Source organism: Polistes fuscatus, unplaced genomic scaffold (assembly GCF_010416935.1).
Source record: "Polistes fuscatus isolate 324 unplaced genomic scaffold, CU_Pfus_HIC Scaffold9, whole genome shotgun sequence".
Classification (NCBI taxonomy): Eukaryota; Metazoa; Arthropoda; class Insecta; order Hymenoptera; family Vespidae; genus Polistes; species Polistes fuscatus.
In genome coordinates, this window is record NW_025113173.1 from 2,133,901 (window position 1) to 2,153,659 (window position 19,759).

At 31.4% G+C, this 19,759-nt stretch overlaps 1 protein-coding gene across 2 annotated transcripts in view; it reads left to right on the top strand.

The window, feature by feature from the left end:
- LOC122525336 (low density lipoprotein receptor adapter protein 1-like) overlaps nucleotides 1-19,281 on the top strand; it is a 58,359-nt gene extending 39,078 nt beyond the window's left edge. For both annotated transcript variants that reach the window (XM_043648061.1, XM_043648060.1), the window contains 5 exons: nucleotides 9,272-9,465; nucleotides 13,430-13,542; nucleotides 14,861-15,105; nucleotides 16,962-17,119; nucleotides 17,823-19,281. In XM_043648061.1, the coding sequence (XP_043503996.1) occupies nucleotides 9,272-9,465; nucleotides 13,430-13,542; nucleotides 14,861-15,105; nucleotides 16,962-17,119; nucleotides 17,823-18,017 (905 nt within the window). In that variant the 3' untranslated portion in view covers nucleotides 18,018-19,281. The remainder of the gene's footprint in view (nucleotides 1-9,271; nucleotides 9,466-13,429; nucleotides 13,543-14,860; nucleotides 15,106-16,961; nucleotides 17,120-17,822) is intronic.
- Nucleotides 19,282-19,759: the final 478 nt, after the last annotated feature.

Genomic DNA, 19,759 nt, shown 5'->3' on the forward strand with positions numbered 1-19,759 from the left:
AGCAACCAACGGCTTGTGCTGTGCGACGACGAAAAGTTCCTGTGGGTGGGTGGGGGAGTCTGGGGGGGTATGGAATTGCAATAGAAATAAACAATCACGTTAAGGGGATACCCAACCAATAATTTGGTAAAAGAGGCCTACCTCACAATCAGAGCCAATTTCCACGAACCAATTTTACCGATTTCCACTACTACGACGGTGTATTTCCATTGTTTGTTTTCACGTTCGCAACCCGCGATGTTATACGAATTTACCAGTCACAGAGTCGGTTTATATATACAGGGTGAGTCGATAAAAACTTATCTAACCAAATGTAACATCGTTATTTGTTCATTTTATCGTTCAAATACACGAACAAATTTATTATACGTCACGGTATTCAACGTGTTCAAATTATTTTATTCTTTTTTTCTTCCTGTTTTTTTTTTTTCTTCAAAAGAATCCACGATTCCATTTTTTCGCATAAATTTATTTCTCCCCTAATTTTATAAATAAAAACGAGACTACGTTGACATGGTGAATAAAAAAAAGGGTTCCGATGATTCGGAGCTTTGCAACGAGCTATACAATTTTTGTTTTGCTAGAAGATAATTAAAAAATAAATGTTAAAAACCAAAAACAAATTAAAGATTCGAGATATGTGAACTATTACATATTTATGATATTATTATATTTTTTTATAAACGAAATGATGCACGTGCATATACTTATGCATTCGAGTGCATTGATTCTTTCTCTCTCTCTCTCTCTCTTCGTCGACAAATCCACAGAAAGTGGACGAGAGAGAGAGAGAATAGAAAAAAGAAAGAAAATGAAAAGAAAAATAGGAAAGATAAACAATGTTGGACAGACTGATTTCAACGATAGATTTTCGTAAACGTAAAGAAAGAAAGGATTTTCAAAGAGAAGTAGAAGAAGAAGAAGAAGAGAGGAAATAAAATGGAAATCTAAAGAGAATTTTCTCAATATATGTAAAACCGTTTCCTTTTGAAAAGAATAATCAATAGCGGGGTTGGCGTGGGAGGAGGTGGGTGGGTGGGTGGGTGGTTGTTGGGGCAAGAAAAGATAAGAAAAGTATCGAGGATTCTTAAAGGTAGAAATGATAAAAGTGTATGCAACAGCAATCCAAACAGGATATCGTTTCTATTGTAAAATAAATATCTTTTATAGGAGTCTTTCTCTGTTTTTTTTTCTTCTTTTTTTGTTTTTACTATCTGGATGGGAAACTTTAAAATAGATATTGTATACAAGGGAGGAAAGCAAAGATCGCACGGTTTTCATTTATGTATATTTATGGGATGTCCGAAAAAAGAAATATTTGGATTTTATTTTAAAAGAATTTGAACGACATTTTTTAGAATAAAAGAAAAAACAAAGACAAGTCAATTATGATTCAAAAAATGGGAGACGAAAGGGGAATCATTGTTATAAATTTATCCGATTTTTTGGACTAACCCTCTTTAAAGAGGAGGAGTATCAATCCCTTAAGAAGAAAAAATTTGCATTTTATTATTCTTAAAAGTTCGAAACGCGTTTTCTCCCCCGGAAAAAAGAAATCTATTGTCTCTAATTCAAGAAAATGGTATTACTGGTAAGGAGAATGAAAAGATCTTTCGAATGGTATGCCATTCTATCCCTTATTGCCTTTTTTAAATTCTTGAGAGGGTTGACACCCTTCTTTATAACAAAAATCTGGTCCTCCCTTCCCCCTATTACCGAAAATAAAATTAACCTATCTCAGCGTATTTCGGTAAAAAAAAAGTCTTCTTCTAGATTTTATAACAATCTATTAGATTATCCGAAAAGTTCCTTTTTTTTTTCCTTTTTTCTTCTTTACAAATTTTGACGGGCATAATATATTTTGCATTTGATATTATTTTATTGAATGATACGCGAGATACATTTCGTGTTCCATTAAATTTCCCGTTATACGCGTTGTATAACTTATTTGTTATTAAACTAACATAAAGTAAAACAATATTATTATTATTATTATTATTATTATCGCGCGTACAAAAGTTTGCCATGATAATAGATCGACAAATGTTTGCTAAGACATTTTCTTCTTATAAATTTAATTCTTGTTGCCAATCAAAACTTTTAAGTTTGTTTAAAATGAAACGTTAACGTTTAAGAATCAACAAGTCGTTCGATGGAGTAATAAACTTTGTAAATTAGTAACTCGTGCACCAGACGAGCTAATTAAGAACGATCGATCGTGAACGTTTGGCGAATAGTGTATACACGAAATAGGATATCAACGATACAACGATATGCGTAATGGCGTTGTTATATGGACCGAAGCATTGGAAATTCGGGCGTGGATCGATGAAGAACGAACGGTTCTACCTGAAACCGATCTGCTGTTATCCCTTTTGCGGCACGAATTGTTCCACACTATATTGGCAACGATCCAATGATTATTCTACCGTAAACCGGATCTCTAGATTTTCGTAGCTATCGATAATCGTTTTCATTTGAATACTATTGGTTTCTTTATTACATATATACATGTATTATTATTTTTATCTTTTCTCATTTTAACTTGTATATGAGAATTTTTTGATAATTATTTTAATAATAATAAAAAAGAAAAATATAAATTGCGCCTGCAGGTAGATTACATTCCACACGCAATGTCGGTAATGTCGACTGCGAACGCCATCTATTAACAACAAAAATTATTTAAGATCTCAGTTGATAAATAACACGTTAATCTTATAATAATAATAATCTAAAATAAAAGAACTTGTCTGTGCGAGAGAGAAAACATGTAATTGGAATAAGACCAAAAATCACGCACAGGTGTATGGAGTGTTGCCTATGTTTAGGCGCGAAATATTTGATACTCTTGAAACGAATAAAAACGTTCGTTATTATATCTCGTATATCTCGTCGTATATCTCGTATAATTTTAGCGAATATCGAAAAGAATTTAAGGAAAAAATAATATTTCGAAGGCTTTCACGATCGAAAGAATCGTGCCGCAACGTTGATTAACCCAATGAAGATATACGCTTTTGATAATATCTTTTTCTCGTTCACGAAGGAGTGTAATTTTTTCTTTATGTTTTATTATTTCTTTTTTTCCTGGGTAAAAATATCAAGAAAGAGAGATAATCGAGATTTTTCTGTCGAACTTAAAGTATAGGTTCGGTAGGAAGATGGGAGAGAGAGAGAGAGAGAAAAAGGATGAAGAAGAAGAAGAAGAAGAAGAGATTCTTGGAGCTGTTGGTCGAGTAAAAAAAGAGAAAAAAAAAATGAAAGAAAGAAAATAAAAATTGGCGGTGGTGATGGCGATGGTGATGTGCAGCGAGCGTTCATGAAGGCTGCGGTAAAAGGCACCAACGAAGATTTAATTTGCGGTTCGCCACTCGTCGGTCGAGCTAACGGAGAATCGTGATTCGCCATTTTTCACCTAACTCGATTTCGTGGTTCTCTTTCGATCCACCAGCATTTCTTTTTCTCTCTCTCTCTCTCTCTCTCTCTTACATATACATACACACACACACACACATTCTGATTCTTTATTTCCCCTTCGTACGGGCCCTTGAAAGTAGTCACTGAATTTCAAGACTCCCACGACTTTTCTATTTCTTGTTTGCTTCGAATGAAAATTCTTTCTCAACTTGGAACGAGTTCTTTCCTTTCTTCCTTTTTCTTATTTTCCCCCCTTTTTTTTTTCTTTTTTTTTTTTATTATTTTCATCTTCGATTTGATTATTCGCTAGTAGTGCTCGCAAAGCTTACACAAAGAATAAACTGTTAAGTAAGGGATGAGTTTCGAATTCCTTGAATCGGATTCCTTCAGCCCGGAATCTTGCTAGAATTTGTAAGGATTTATGTTCAACGAATATTTCTAACGCGACATCGTTACGAATGCACTTCAAGCTATTTGTTCGTGTCCTCCCTTTCCCACCCTCACCCTTCGAACAAATGGGGAAGAAGGAAGAAAATCTTCGCGAGATAAGATTTTACGGAATGCATCGTAATTTCTTTTGACCGAGATAATATTCTTCTATCCTGCCACATTATTTTTGTTCTCTTTCTTTCTCTCTTTCTTTCTCTCTACATTTTTTACTTTAATTTTTAAAATTATATTTAATTAGTATCTTTGGTTAAAGGATGATCTCTCTCTGTTTCCAACGGGACGACAAATTCTTAGCGTACGTTGAACAAGAAGTATAAGTTTAAGTACTCGCGATTTTTTAAATAGAAAGAAAGAAAGAGAGAGAATGAGAGGAAGTAGAATAGAAGGTTCGTTTTAATTTCCGGCATTGCTAATTTTTTCTTTTTTATTTTTTTTTTTTCGTCACGCAACGTTCGTATGCCGTAGTAATTACAACCGGTGCTAGTGCTACTTCTGTTGGTGTTGCTTTTGCTGCTGCTGCTGCTGCTACTTCTACTTCTACTTCTACTTCTACTTTTGGTGCAAGTCTACTCGAGAAGAGAGTAGAAAGCGAGTTAGAGAGAAAGCACTAGTCGTCGTGAGCTTTAACAGTGCTTTCGTGTATACTATTTGAGTACCTTCCGGCTGTGTAAGAAACTTTCTTCTCTCCTTTTCTCTTTCTCTTTCTTTCTCTCTCGGTTATTTATTTTCTTGGGAACAGAACGATGGGTGTGATTTATTCCATCGGAAATCGAGCGAATGTCTACGAAGGAAGTTTGCTGAATTTTTATATATATATATATGTCGAATCGAGTAGTACTTCTGATTCCGTTTCTGACTTTTCGAATTTTATTCGACATTATTCTAACGTGGCTCGTGTTCCGCTTACTTAACGAGAAAATCACCGGATATATTTATTTCTCACTGAACTATTTGATTTATTTAACTTACATAGATTTAGTTTGGAAAAAGCAAAATGTTTCTTTCTCGTCTCAAAAACATATGTAATCGTAGTATAGAAATGAGCCGTTTATTTTGAAAGTGGCCTAACTCCATTTTTCATTTTTTTCCGGTAACATGTACAGCTTCAAATTATCTATCAATAAAGCATTTAAGATTTTTATATTCCGAGTAAATACGGTAATTCTGGACACATAAGTTTTCAGAGTTAGTTGAATCACTGAACCGTTTATATTTGAAAGTGGCCTAACTCCATTAGGAGTTGAGATTTTGGTGTGGTAGAAATGGCGTTAAAAAAAAATAATTTACTGTTTGTCCCCCGAGAGTATTACAATATTATCAAAAAGTGTCGGAAAGGTAATAACTTTATTGTACATGAAATGAGACAAGAAGATTTTGTATGAACAAAATTATTAGAAGACGCAATTTTTAAAAGGGTCAAGAATTCTAACGGAGTACCAATAAACTGGTTAAAAATATGTTGGATGCGTTTTGTCAAAAATGAATAAGATTTTCTATAAGACATCAATAAATGAGAACGAAAATTTGAAAGTCCTGAATTTAATACCACATCGGGGTAGACCAAGAAAGTTCGAAAATATTGTATTGACACCACTGTATAAAAATATAAGACAAATTACAACCGTAAAATTCAAGGACATAATTGACTTATTACGATATATACCACCGGAACATCATGATTTCTTTAAATCTCTTTCACATACACAAAATGTAGATGAGTAGAAAATTGTTTTGTAATTTATGTTTGTACAAAATATTTTGAATCGCATAATTTATGTTTTCAAAGTGTTATAAGGATATGTAAAATAAAATAAGTATTGTTTTTTCGCAATTTGAAGCATCTTAAATATGTTGAATGTTATTCACTTAATAATTGCTATTATTTTAATAGGAACTGTAAATTGAACACCTTTAGATACACTTAAGCAACATAACTCATTGTTATTCTTTACGTATATTTTAATTGCATTGAAACGCAAATCTTTAAATATCTCAATTTAAGGTTATATGGAGTTAGGCCACTTTCAAAATAAACGGCTCAAATAATCCTTCAAAGGTTCTTAGAAAATACCTTATTGAGTGAATACTATGTTATACGAGACCTATAGTTCATTGTTTTAAAATAATTTCATTTTTGAAATATAATAATAATATTTCTATAAATCAATATAAATACTTATTTGTAAAAGTATAACGTTGTACAAATATTTCTTGCAATTTATCGCGTTACAGGGGAAAAAAAAATCGTATCATATCGGATGCCGTGTTATAAAAAAGGGGCATTTTTTTTTCCATGAAGAAATAATTTATCAAATTCCTACGATATCGATATCGATTGGGAAAAATTAAGTGCCGCGTAATTTGTCGATGAAAATCCCTTTTCATTTCTGTAGTTTACCTTTTTTTTTTTTTCGCTTTATTTTTTTTTCAGCTAGACGTGATCGATAGGACTCGATTTATTTGTCGAATCCCCTTTCCCCTTTCACCCTCCTCGCTTCTCTCATATATATATATATATATATATATTTTATTTTGTATCTTTTATTTTTTAAACTCATTCTCTTTGACTCTCTCGTTGCTTGGATACGCGATTTCATTTTGGATTGGAATCTCTCGTTGAGTGGAATGATTCAAACGGAATATTTATGAGGAATGAATGGAAAGCTAAACGTTAACCATAAAACGGTTCGGATCGTCTTAAATTAAATTACAATTTTGATATTAAGCGAATAAAGGGTGAAAAAGAAAGAAATGAAGGATAGTAATAAAAAAGGACAACAATATTCGTTCGAGTATAGAATATTTTATTTTCTTACTTATCATGGTTTACGTTATTTTCGAAAAATTTCATGGTCGTGGTACAGTCGTCGTCATCGTTTATTATTCTTGATGTTATTTCCCATGCGGATCGTTTACTCTTAGAACGTATAAACCATTGCACGCGTCTTGCGGAATATATTTTCTCTCTCTTTCTTTTTTTTTTTTTTTTTTTGTAAGACGTTAAAATATACGACTTAGTTCGTGCGAAAGGTATATAAAGTGACGTTGAAGGATGTCGTCGATGTTATAAATGGAAAAAAAAAAATGTTTATATATATGTAATGTATATTAAAAAAAAAAAAAAATGAAATATCTCGAAAAAAAAGGGGGAATAAAAGGACGAAGGGATGATCGCGTGGAAAAATATTCTGCTGCACGTGTGTGTGTGTGTGTAGGGATAGGAGATAGGGTGACGTGGGTGACAAAAAATTTTTGCGGGACTGAAAGAGTTGGCAATTATTTTTCGTGGATAAATAAAAAAAAAGATGAATAAAAAAAAAGACGTTGCTGTAACGATCCGTTGGTTTTTCGGTGGGGAAAAAAATAAAAAAAAATAGATTGATAGATCGTGACGTGAAAGAGTGCGCGGGAAAAGTGCTCGTTGACAAATCGTTACAAATGGTTTCTTTTCCGTTTAGCAGTTAGGATACCACCGTGGTTGTTGGTAGCTTGCAACCATGAATGACCCCCAACGTTCGATCAATTTCGAGATTTGATCGAATAATTCTCGAGACCACCCCCCCCTCGTCGTTTCTAAATTTGTTAATCAAAATTGATCGCAAGTAGGAGGAAATATTTTCCAACGAAAAGAGAACAAAAAGGAAAAGTTGCCACAGGGAGGAGGTGAATTCTCATCGATGGGAAATTCATTCGAACGTATCTCAAATTCTTCCGAATTCTTGGAACGCTCGTTCGAAATTTTTTAATCAAAATTGACCGTAAGGGACGAAATATTCCCCTCCCCCCCCAAAAAAAACAAAAAAAAATAAGAAAAAGATATCAAAACGTTCGATCAATTTCAAATTCATCCGAATTCACGGGATTCTAAATTTATTTTTTCCCCGTTATAAATTTCTTAATCAAACAAAATTGACCATAAAAGAGGAGGAAGAAATATTTTCGAAGAAAAAAAGGAAAAAAATGTCAAAGGTGAATCATGCATCGATTGGTCGCGATGTTAGCAGTAAGAGACTGTGGGTTGGTGGTGGTGGTGGTGGTGGGGGTGGTGGTGGTGGGGGTGCTCTTTCGACTGCTCGTCTTCTTAATTGGACCATGATTACGAGCAAAAGGCGAAGAGACGAACTTAATTGGAGAGTTTTTCCTCGGATGGATGTTGGAAAAGTAAAAAAGGAAAATTAGACGGCGCAATTACTTCACTATGAAAAAGAGAAAAGAAAGAAATAAAGAAGGAGATGTAGAAAGAGAACGAAAAAGTGACAGAGAGAGAGAGAGAGAGAGAGAGAGGAAGAGATAAGTTGAAGTTTCTTTTACAGAGCATGAAGAAGAAGTGGAAGGGGTAGAGGGGGGGTTGTTAAGATACGAATGAATGCAAAACGAATTCAAGTAAGGAGACGTGAAAGTAACTGCAAATGTCTCGTTGAAACATGCGATAACGATTACTGACACTCTCTCTCTCTCTCTCTCTCTCTTTTTATTTTTATTTTTATTTTGTGTTGCTTTTTCTTTCTCTTTTTTATAATATATTTGTTTGAAAGTAGGTAACGTTGATATAACCAAATTTGTTGACTCTTTTTATCATCCCTTCGAAAAGAGCGTGACGTTGTTTTATCGATACTCTTGATGATAACCGATAACTTTGAAAGAAGAAAGATACGGGGATATCAAAGAGACATGCGATATCAAGTTTCCCTTGATAGTAGTAGTAGTAGTAGTGGTTGCAGTTTGTCGAATAAAAAGGGGGGACTTTTGAAACTCGATTTTTTTCTTGTATTGCTGAAAACACGTCGATGGAAAGTTGATAGTCGTGAGGTTTGACGATACCAAAAAGTATTTTTTACTGAACAAACAAATGAAATTATATAAGAAAGAAAGTGTACGGAAGGTACGTTTTACTTTAACCCTTTTTGAGTTTTGCTCAATTGCCTAATTACTCATTTGCCAAAAGTTATCGATTTGACGTGGAAATGTCCCATATTTAATATATTAATAATATCAAAATATATTATATTAAAAAATAAATGAATACTAAAAATATAGACGCAAAGTTTTCCGACCAACACTAATACACTGTATAAACCAACGATATCATTTCTTCGTTAATTATTTTTTAATCTCGATAATACGTCTATCTAAAAATCCCGTATACAGATATAACAAATAATAATAATATTGTAATTAAAAATAAAATATGTCTCTCCCTCGAATGCAAAATGAGTAACAGTCGAAATGTGTTTTGAAAAAGAAAAAAGAAAAAAAAACAAAACAAACGAGAAATGCATTAGAGAATAGTTTCTCAAATTGTTATTGCGAGATAGAAAGGAAATGCCAGTGGTGATGGTGGTGGTGGTGCATTCTCGTTATGATACGTAAATGAAAATGAAGTTTATTATTAAACTTTTAGAACTATGCGAGGAATGGGCATTGGCTAACAGTCGCGAATGCGTTGAGAGTACCGGAACGGTAGCCTCGACGCATGAGGAATCCGAGGATGCATCAGAGGCCAGGTTCACCCTCAAATATTTGGGCAGCACCCTCGTCGAGACGCCATCGAGCGAGGAAGCCACGGCTGAAGCCATCAAGACGGTCATTACCATGGTACGTTTCACATACAAACGAACACACACACACACACACATACATGTAAATATATACATATATGTATAACCTACGTTGGTTAATCATCGATCGTTTGATCCAAACCGTGTACTGCTAGACACGAAGCATCTTGCAATTTTAATTAAAGGACATTGGTACTAGATTACTCTCCATTTCCCCCTTTCTTCCTTTCACCCCCACCCCCTTTCTCTCTCTATTTGTCTCTCTCTCTCGTTCCCTTAGCTTTTTCACTTACTCTTACTCTTACACACTACTAACGATCAAAGCAATTTGTCTTGTAGTTCTGGCATGGAGAGAACGTTGCACTTTCGACGATAATTCATTACGATTCATTAGACATTTTCTCTCTCTCTCTCTCTCTCTCTCTTACTCTTATACTCTCTAGGAATGCCATCATCTATGTCCTACCAAAGTGATTTACGATCATTCTCAGTAGTTTACTTACCCTCAACCTGCGAACATCCTGCCTACGATATTCATCCTCCTATAGGTTTCTTTTATTATTATTTTTATTTGATTATTTTCTAATAAGATAATACTAGAACAGAAAAGCGGATTTGGGAATATTATATTAACGATATTATCGATAAAAAACGAACTTTCTCTCTCTCTCTCTCTTTTTATCGGTGTAATATTATATAAAAACTGGTGTGTGTACTTATGTACGCACGTAAGAAGTTATACTTCTTTGCCGTACCAAAACGAACATAACCTCAATAACCTCAAAAATAACTTCAAAAAATAAGTTAACAAAAAAAGAAAATTTATTATTATTATTATTATTATTATTATTATTATTATTATTATTATTTAAAAAAAAGGAAAGAAACATATTTTCAATCGATCGATATATTATATATATTAGAAAGAATAATAAAATATCATAATATAGATTATTATTAGTTCCCGCGAGTATTAGTTCTCGCTTCGATCATTTAAGTAAAGCAGCGCTGAGTACGATTAGTATTTGGATGGGTGACCCGCTTGAGAAAAAAAGGGGGGAAGAAGAAATGAAGACAACTTCATGCCGTATACTTGAAATCGCTTTGCCGCGCGTCGTAAATACCGACAAACTTCATGGTGTCGTTTTTCCAGACGCTCGGAACAAAATCACTCCCCATTACATTTTTCCCAACGCGCCAAAAGAAGTATAACTTCAAAAATTGTAATTATTCAAAGAATAAAAATTAAAAGAGAATGTTTTATTTTCTCTTGTGCGTGGGTGAGGAGGTGGAGAATGGGCAGGTGGCAAGGGGCAGGGGGAAATGTAGAACGGTTTGAAACAATGTTACGAAGATCTTTAATTTATCTCATATAACGAGTGGTACGTCGGACAAAAGATAAAAAAAATGTTACGTATTACGTATACGTTCATATATACATACATGCATACATATATACATACATGTATACGTACATACACACACACAGATATGACTCGCCATTGAAAATCCAGCTTTGCCGGAGTGTTTCCTGCTCATATAAATATCCCTTCTCAAAGGGTGGGAAAGGGAGAAGGTTGGGAAAGGGCAAGGGGAAAGAGGGAAAAGGGGGAAAGAGGGGGTGGAGGGGGAGATATGCGTAAAGTGCTCGAGTAAGCGCAAATTCCTCGCTGCTTCTCGAGTATTATAGGCTGTAATTAAAAAATAGATGGACGGATGGAGAGTAATAGTAGGCACGACCTCTCGTTATCGTTAAAGAAGAAGAAGAAGAAGAAGATTAAAAAAAAAAAATAAAGAAAAAGAATGAATTTTGTTTAAATCTTTTTTTTTTTTTTTTCTTTTGTCCCAAGCATATTGTAAATTAAAAAAGGAATTCTCTTTTGATAAATTCTTATTTTAATAATCCAAATAATCCAGGATACCACTCAACGTTGTGTCCTCGTTATTTATGCTTTCGTGTAATCAATTTCTTTCTTTTTTTTTTTTAATTTTTTTCCTAAATTATATTATTTTGTTAACGTATATTGTGAATAGAAAGTGACAACAAATTCTTGTAACTTTATCCTATACACGGATGGGAGATTATTTTTTTAATCAGAATTCGCATGGTATTATACATACAATTTTTATAGAGAAATTATATTATTTATTTCATGTATATTAGTTTGAAGAAATAGTTTATGTTTATTCATTAATATGTGTGTATTCATTAATATGCGATGAGAGTAGTAATATGTAAATAGTAATATTGTACAAATTTGATTGTTTATTAGGAATATTTAAATTATAATATTAGGAGACACGAGTTATTATAATCACGGATATTGTTACAACAATCGATTGGTTTCAAAACATTCTCTATACATTTGTATGGAGTAATAAAAAAATGATATTTTTTGTTTACTCGTTCCAGTGAATACCATGAGCCCTTAAAAGTGTTGAACCAATTTTTGGTCTCCACAATCCTATATAAAATGAATGAAAAAATTAATGTAATCTATTAGTACAAAATTGTAATAATTATATTTAACTACAAACGAGATTAAACATTTAATCGAAATACAATTTCATCTTTTACATCAGGAATATATGAATCAAAAATAAAATCATTCAAAAATACGCGTATAAATAATAATAAATTTGCCGATTTAATAAACGTCTCGTTCTGTATAAATAAATTATGTAAATTCTCGAATTAAAAAATGATAATATGACGGGTCGGTTAGATTTTGTAACGTTAGTAATACTTGTTTTGAAATAAATAAGAATTTGTTATTGTCCCTTGGATTTTATCCGGATATTATTCAATTGTATTCTCGGTTTCCACTTCAATAAAAGTGGGAGTAAGGGTTTCGTATTTCTATTCGAATGATCCTATTCGTTCTCAGAGAGAGTGAGAGAGAGAGAGAGAGAGAGATCTTTCGTTGGGATCATAATCGATAAAAAGAGATAGGGAAAAAGAAAAAAACAAAAGGATAGAAAGATACTATCCAATTTTGTCGTTCGACGTGAAAGGGAATCTCTCTCTTTCGTTTTCTTTCCCTTTTGGGAAAAGGGTAGAAAAAGGGTAAAGGGCGAGATCTTTGTTAAAGGATAGACGAGGATTTTCGTTCGTTTAGTTAAAGAAAAAAAGTTATGGGTAACGTAAGAAATGGCTTAATATAAACGTATTTATCTAATATTATTGGTTAAATCGTAATAAAATGAAAAGAATGAAAACAAATAATCGTTTAAAATTAACAAAAATTATATTCATATACAATTATAATCATTGTGTAAAAAAAGTAATATTCTTTTTATTTTAATCAATTTTTTATTTTTTATTTTAATAATAACGTTGTTAATGAACATTGAAACAACCAACAATAACAACGATGATGTTGATACGAAATGAACGTCGTTTCTCAGATTTCAGTTAATTCAGTTGCATTGATAAGCTAGTGAGCGTTAACAGAGAACGAATAACAGAGTTTAGGATTTGCCAATACACACATAGGATGCACACATAGATGCACACACAGAGATACACACGTACATAGATATACACACACCGTAATCGTATCGTTTCACGACGGCATGCAAATTTCTATCTCGAAGTTATGCTTATCAGGAAGTTTGCTCGAGTTTATCTCACAGTGGTACCGCGTGCTAGGGTTTCCACGGTAAAATAATGCAATTGGATGGATTAGTTAGCTATCGGTATTATCGGGTATTAGCCATTACATCGAATTTTGCCCAGAGAGGAGGAACTTGTTAAGTGGATTTCGGACGAACTATCTCGAGTATGAAGAGCTTAAAGTCTACGTCAAAACGTAATCACATTTTTTACTCTTAAATTATGAAATATTATTATTCGGATAATTAGAATTTAACAATTTCAATGTGATAATATATTATATCATTCTATTTGACTATTTATGTAAATTTATTGAAATTAAATATCATCGACTATCTCAATAACGCAATATTTTTATTTTTTTTTTATTTTTTTAATCTAACAGGCAAAAGCAAGCGGTAAAAAGTTACAAAGGGTGTCTTTGGCTGTTAGTTTAAGAGGTATCAGAATGACGGATTTAGCTACCGAGGAAGATCAACTTCAAGTATCGATATACAGGTAGGTACATTATTATTATTATTATTATTATTATTAATCTTAAATTTATTGGATTCAATTAAAAAGTTTGCACCTTATATTTCGTATAATTTCAAAAATAACATCTATATACTTTATTACCCCTATTTTTATGTAGTACAATCCAAAAAGAGATCCAAGAAAATATTTATATAAAATATATTTTAATTGATATGCAATATACAAAACGAGTAAAGTATATATTGTATTTTCTACTATTTCTATCTCAAATATAAAAAAATAAATATCTTATATACGCGCACACCTTTAACTGTCCAACAGTTCACATAAATCTTTCAAACGAAAAAACTCAGAAAATTTGTTTCATTTTTCATTTGATTTTGTTTCATCTATCAATTCCTATCTTAATTCTTAATTTTATTTTTGTTGTTCCCCCTCTTTTGAAATAAACCAGTATCTTTTTTTCTCTCAAATCGGATCTCAAAGTGATAAATTTTATCTTCTTTTTGTTCTCTTTTTCTCACCACACACACAAACACATACACACACGTACGCACGATAGTATTCTCGTAGTTGGGACAATAAACGAATCGAGGAGAGTAAAAACGTCGAAAGAGTAAAAATCCGATAGCAATGTTTGTTCTCTTTGTTTCTTTCTTTGACGAAACAGAATATCGGATCCAGAACCCATGAAATTGTAATCGTACGATTCCCCATGCTAACTTCCGTAGAATAATTGGAAGATATTATTCAAGGTACGAAGTTTCTGTATATGCGAATATATTCTACAAAATTTACCTTAACTATGTCAATGGCAAAACCACAAATACGTATTATTACTGATAAACAATTGCAATATCTCAATAATAATATGATATCGTTTCGTTATCTTATATCTTTCTACATTTCATATTTGAACATTGAATCTGTCAATAATTATCTTCAATCCAATGGGAGTATCTTATTATATTGACTTTATTATCGGTATTACCGGTTTTCCTTCTATTAAAATTTGACATGTTTGAACACGTTGGGTTGATTACATTTCGTTAATAACGACATTAAATAATGAACGTTTCGCATAATAGTATTGGACAGTAATTGAGGATTTTAAGTGAATTCGAACATCCGATAGTATATTCGTACGATCATTACGTCACTTGCACACTTACAACGAGAACAAAAATACAATTACATTGCACGAATAATTATTATTGATTTATATTAAAAATAATAAAAAAAAAACAATTATCGTTATATCGAACGTATTTCATTGTAATAATAAATTAACGAAATATTTTTTTTGGGGGGTGGGTGTGGGTGTTTGGTGAATAAACAGGATCTCTTATTGTTCGGCCGATGCAACCCACGACCACGTGTTTGCATTCATAGCAACGAATTTGAACGAGACCATGGAATGTCACGCGTTTCTCTGTCCAAAGAGAAAAATGGCACAAACGGTGACGTTGACGGTGGCACAGGCATTCAATACGGCTTACGAAGCCTGGCAATTGTCACAGGCTGCTGATCCGAGGATTCATCATGCTCAAGATAAAGGTTCCACGTTGACGGATGAGAAAAACGGTTGGTAATTATGTTTCTGTCAGTTATTTAAGCTCCTAACAAATGTAATTTGTTTTTAAATTGATCGATTCGAAAGTTATACGCGTGGAATGACGTTTTTTTTTTGTAACAAAAAATTGTTTTGAATCGTTATGTAAATAGGATACAAACAGAACAAACAAACAAAAAAATTGGACGCGTTTATAATTGAAAAAGGAAAAAATAAATAACAAAATAAATGCCTTTAGAAGCAGAGAAATAGCCGAGAGGTAGATAGGTATTTTTATTTGTTAACAAAAACACTTTTGACGTGAGTTATTTTCTATTATTTTTGTATTTTCTTTATTTATAAGAAATGATATATGTTTCTTTTCAAATTGATTCGTCATCGATAGAGAATTGTCTTTATTTTAAATAACAGTCGGACACATTTCGAATTAATCTGAAAATTAATTTGTTCCAGTCGGTTTTTAATTTGAACATTTGGTTATAGTTTTTGTAAAAGTTGTTTTTTTAAATTGAGCGTAGAAACTATACAAAAGCATAAATTTAATTTTAACTTTATTTTCTATATTACATATTTTGAGATATTCAATTTACTTTATTTACTTCTGCATAAAATATATTATATCGTAAAAAACATATCATAAGCAGACTAAATAACTTCAAAAATGTTTCGAACCAGAAAAATGTGTAATCGATGATTGAATAACTGAACAGATGCAGGATATATACAGGCTTGTTAAATTATATTATTTCTTTTTTTTTTTGGTTAACGAATACTACCACGTCAAAGTGCGCGCATCTTTTTACGATGAAAAATAAAAATGAAAAATAAAAATGAAAAATAAATGGAGGGGGGAGAAAAAGACGAGAGAGAGAGGAAAAAGGGCGAGTAACAAAAAGAAAAATATAAATAAATATAAAAAGAGAAACATGTTGAAAAGCGCTGTGCAACGTAATATTTGGTGTATGCACGTCAACCGTATAATCATATTTAACGTGGGAAATATCATGTTAACTTGTGTCGAGTACGATCAGTTGGCGATGCTCTGGGCATTTTTAAATTTCTGCTTCAAATGCGCGAGTACATATGTAAAACATGTATGTATATATGTATGTATGCATGTATGTATGCATGTATAAATGCATATGCATATATATGAACGTATATATGCGTCCACATAAATAGACGGTGTAATCGGTGAGTGTGCAGGATGCAAATACAGAGAAATGCGAACACACGTTTTCGTGCTTTCCTCTCTCTCCATTATATGGTAAGTAAATAGATGCAGCATCGATAATTAATGACGATGCAGTTAGTACAGGCTCCAACTAGGAAGCTATAACAAGTAGCGTGTAATCCGAATTCGCAGTTATTACTTACTATTAAAGACGATATAACACTGTTCATTTGATAATTAATCGGCTGACGAAAGTCATGTTTTATCAAGATGGTATTAATTATTTTAGGATTAATTTTTTTATATATATATATTTAGATTTAATTATTAATATATATATATATTTTTTAGATGTCCTCCAAACCCGAAAGGGGCGGAGTAAGAATAAATAATAATAAAATTTTTTAAATTTAATTTTTAAATTTTTATTATTAATATATATATATATATTTTTAGATTTAATTATTAATATATATATATATATATATATATATATATATATATTTTTTAGATTTAATTTTTAAATTTTTATTATTAATATATATATATTTTTAGATTTAATTATTAATATATATATTTTTTAGATTTAATTTTAAAATTTTTATTATTAATATATATATATATTTTTAGATTTTAATTATTTAATATATATAAATATATGTGTGTGTGGATTTTTTGTCGTTTGATTTATAGAAACGAACGAGAAAAAAAACGGCAACGAGACAAAAAATGCAACAAAGATGAATCAACAGAACAAGCTGAACGGACAACAACGTCATGCCGTCAATGAAGGTCAAAAGAATCTTTTAATTGATCTCTCAAACGATCCTAAACCGACGGGGAATTCATGGGTGAGCGTACGCGTTTAAATCTTTCCTTTGATTCTTTCATTCAATTCCAGTTGACCAATTTTTCGCACACAAATCGTCTACAAACGCATGAGATATTATTGAATATATATATATACAGGGTGTCTCAGTTCTTTTTCTTCTCGTTAAACTTTACGATAAAATTCTATAAGAAAAAATATGTCGAATAAATATATGTGCTGTTAAATGATTCATTAAAAAACGTATAATCAAAAATAAGAAATAATTAAGGATAGAAATAATAATTAATAATTAATTAATTGTACTACGTATTGGTATATAATTTTGAAAAATGTTTCCAAAAAAGAATGAAACTTCTAGCGTTAGATTTGCGTTCGCATTGCTTATACACCATTTTCATAATAATTCTATTTTCGATTGAATTTTCAAACATTGAAAAACAATCTTTAACATATTTTAATTTTCATTAAAACAACAATCTATAATTAATACCAAACGTGTAATTACTTTTAACCGCGCGACGAGTAGATTCATGGAATCATATTTTAACTGATTAAATTGCGAATAAAAACGAAAGTACGTATCTTTTCAATTAGATGATTACAAAAAATGATTCGAACCGATATTTATCAGTATTCGTAATTACATTGCGACAAAATTTTCTCTAAATATTAATATTCACGATTATATTATTAATAATATTATTTTTGATTTGATTTTCTAGGTGAGTTTTGAAGAGGAAACCAATTCGGATGTTAAAAAATCACAAAAAAATTCGTCGAATAGTATTCCCATGACTACTCTGAGACACACGAGCACGTCCACGCCATCTCATCACGTAGTACCGAGGCCATCCACGGGATTCAAGATGCAAAATGCTTGGGGAGAATCCAGATCCGTCGATCTAATGTGCTCGTAGCAGACATAGCCTGCGGCTGACAGCTTCAGAGATGTACCATTAATCACGGGTCTCTGGAAGCATCTGTCGAATAGCGGCCAAACAAAGAAAACTAATCCTTAGACTAATATCAACCCCCCCACCCACCCTCACCATTTTAACAGAAAGAATGAGATAAATTCGAGAACGGAAAAGAAAGAGAGAGAATAATATGATTTTTAATATCGAAAGAAACGAATATCGATGACGAATTTGCCAATTGATTTTTATTTTAAAAGTGAATACTTTTTATTCGATCAGTATCATTAACGTGTTTATTGTCACGTCGGATAATTTGCACGATGATCAAAACGATATAAATAACATATCATTTTTGATTTTGATTACTCATTTATGTATATACAATATTTTCATTCTAATTTTTCATTCGTTCAATAGTATATTTTATAATTCGTAATATAATTCATTAAAAGTATACATGGTAATTAGCCTAAATTCATTTTACATGAATCATTTAAAAAACGGTCTAGGTAATCATTGTCACTCATCGTAAAAGAAACATTTCGTTCATTGAACGTGTCAAACATATTTAGTCGGTATTTTAAAAAATAAATGCTTCTTATGTGTTTATAATTAAATGTCAGTATTTAATATAAGTGATCAGTATTGCACCGATTTATAAAATATTGGTCAATATTTTATATATAAATAGGATAGGTTAGTATTTACAATGAAATATCAATATGTACTACGTATCAATATGTAATCCTAATGCAAACTTGTTTCGATTAAGTCCCTATTATAAATACTGTGACCATATCTGTTTTAAAATATTGACAAATGATTATTTATATTTGAACGACATATTAAATTGGTCAATAAGTCAGGTCAGTTTTTTTATTTTTATTTTTAAATAAGTAACGCGGCAAAAATCATTCGGACCAACTTGTTGACCAACTTAATATACTGATCATTTATTTTACAAAATATTGACCTAAATTTGTCGAAAAATACTGATCGAATAAATAGAAAAGGGGACAAATTTGTATCGATTATACATACACAAAATACCATCAACGTATCCTTTTTAATTTGAATTTTATTTTCTAACCGATAGAAATTACGAGAAATGAATCTCACGCGATATTTTCGATGATGATGATGATGATACTTATATAAATATATATTAGAAACAAGCTTTTAACAGGACCAACGAGAATAACGTTTTTTCAATTAGGACCGACTGGTTACGAAATAAACAGAATAATATATCCTGCCATTCAAATTTTCTTACACGTTTACATATTTTTAACAATTTTAATCATCAAAAATCGAAGGGAGAAGAAAATGAAAAAAATAAATAAAGGCATTTGATTTGTTCGAAAATGTGTTCAATAACCGGTCGTTTATAACTGTAATCCATTTTAAATCTAACTTTCATTCAAATACGTATAAATAATTAAAACGATTTTAATACAAGATCGTTCTACGATGCATATCGCAAGTTTAAACGATTTTTAACAAACAAACAAACAAACAAACAAACAAAGAGAGAGAGAAGAAAACAAAAAACAAAAAAAAGCGAGTAAATGATATTTCCTTTTTCACACAAACGCATTAGAAATAAAATGTGTAATTTTGTTTAAATAATAGGTAAATATGTACGTATATACATATGTAGTACACGTACAGGATGTTTCATAATACGTCGAAAATCCACTTCAGAAATGAATAGAAAATAGAAAAATAATGAAAAAAGTTTA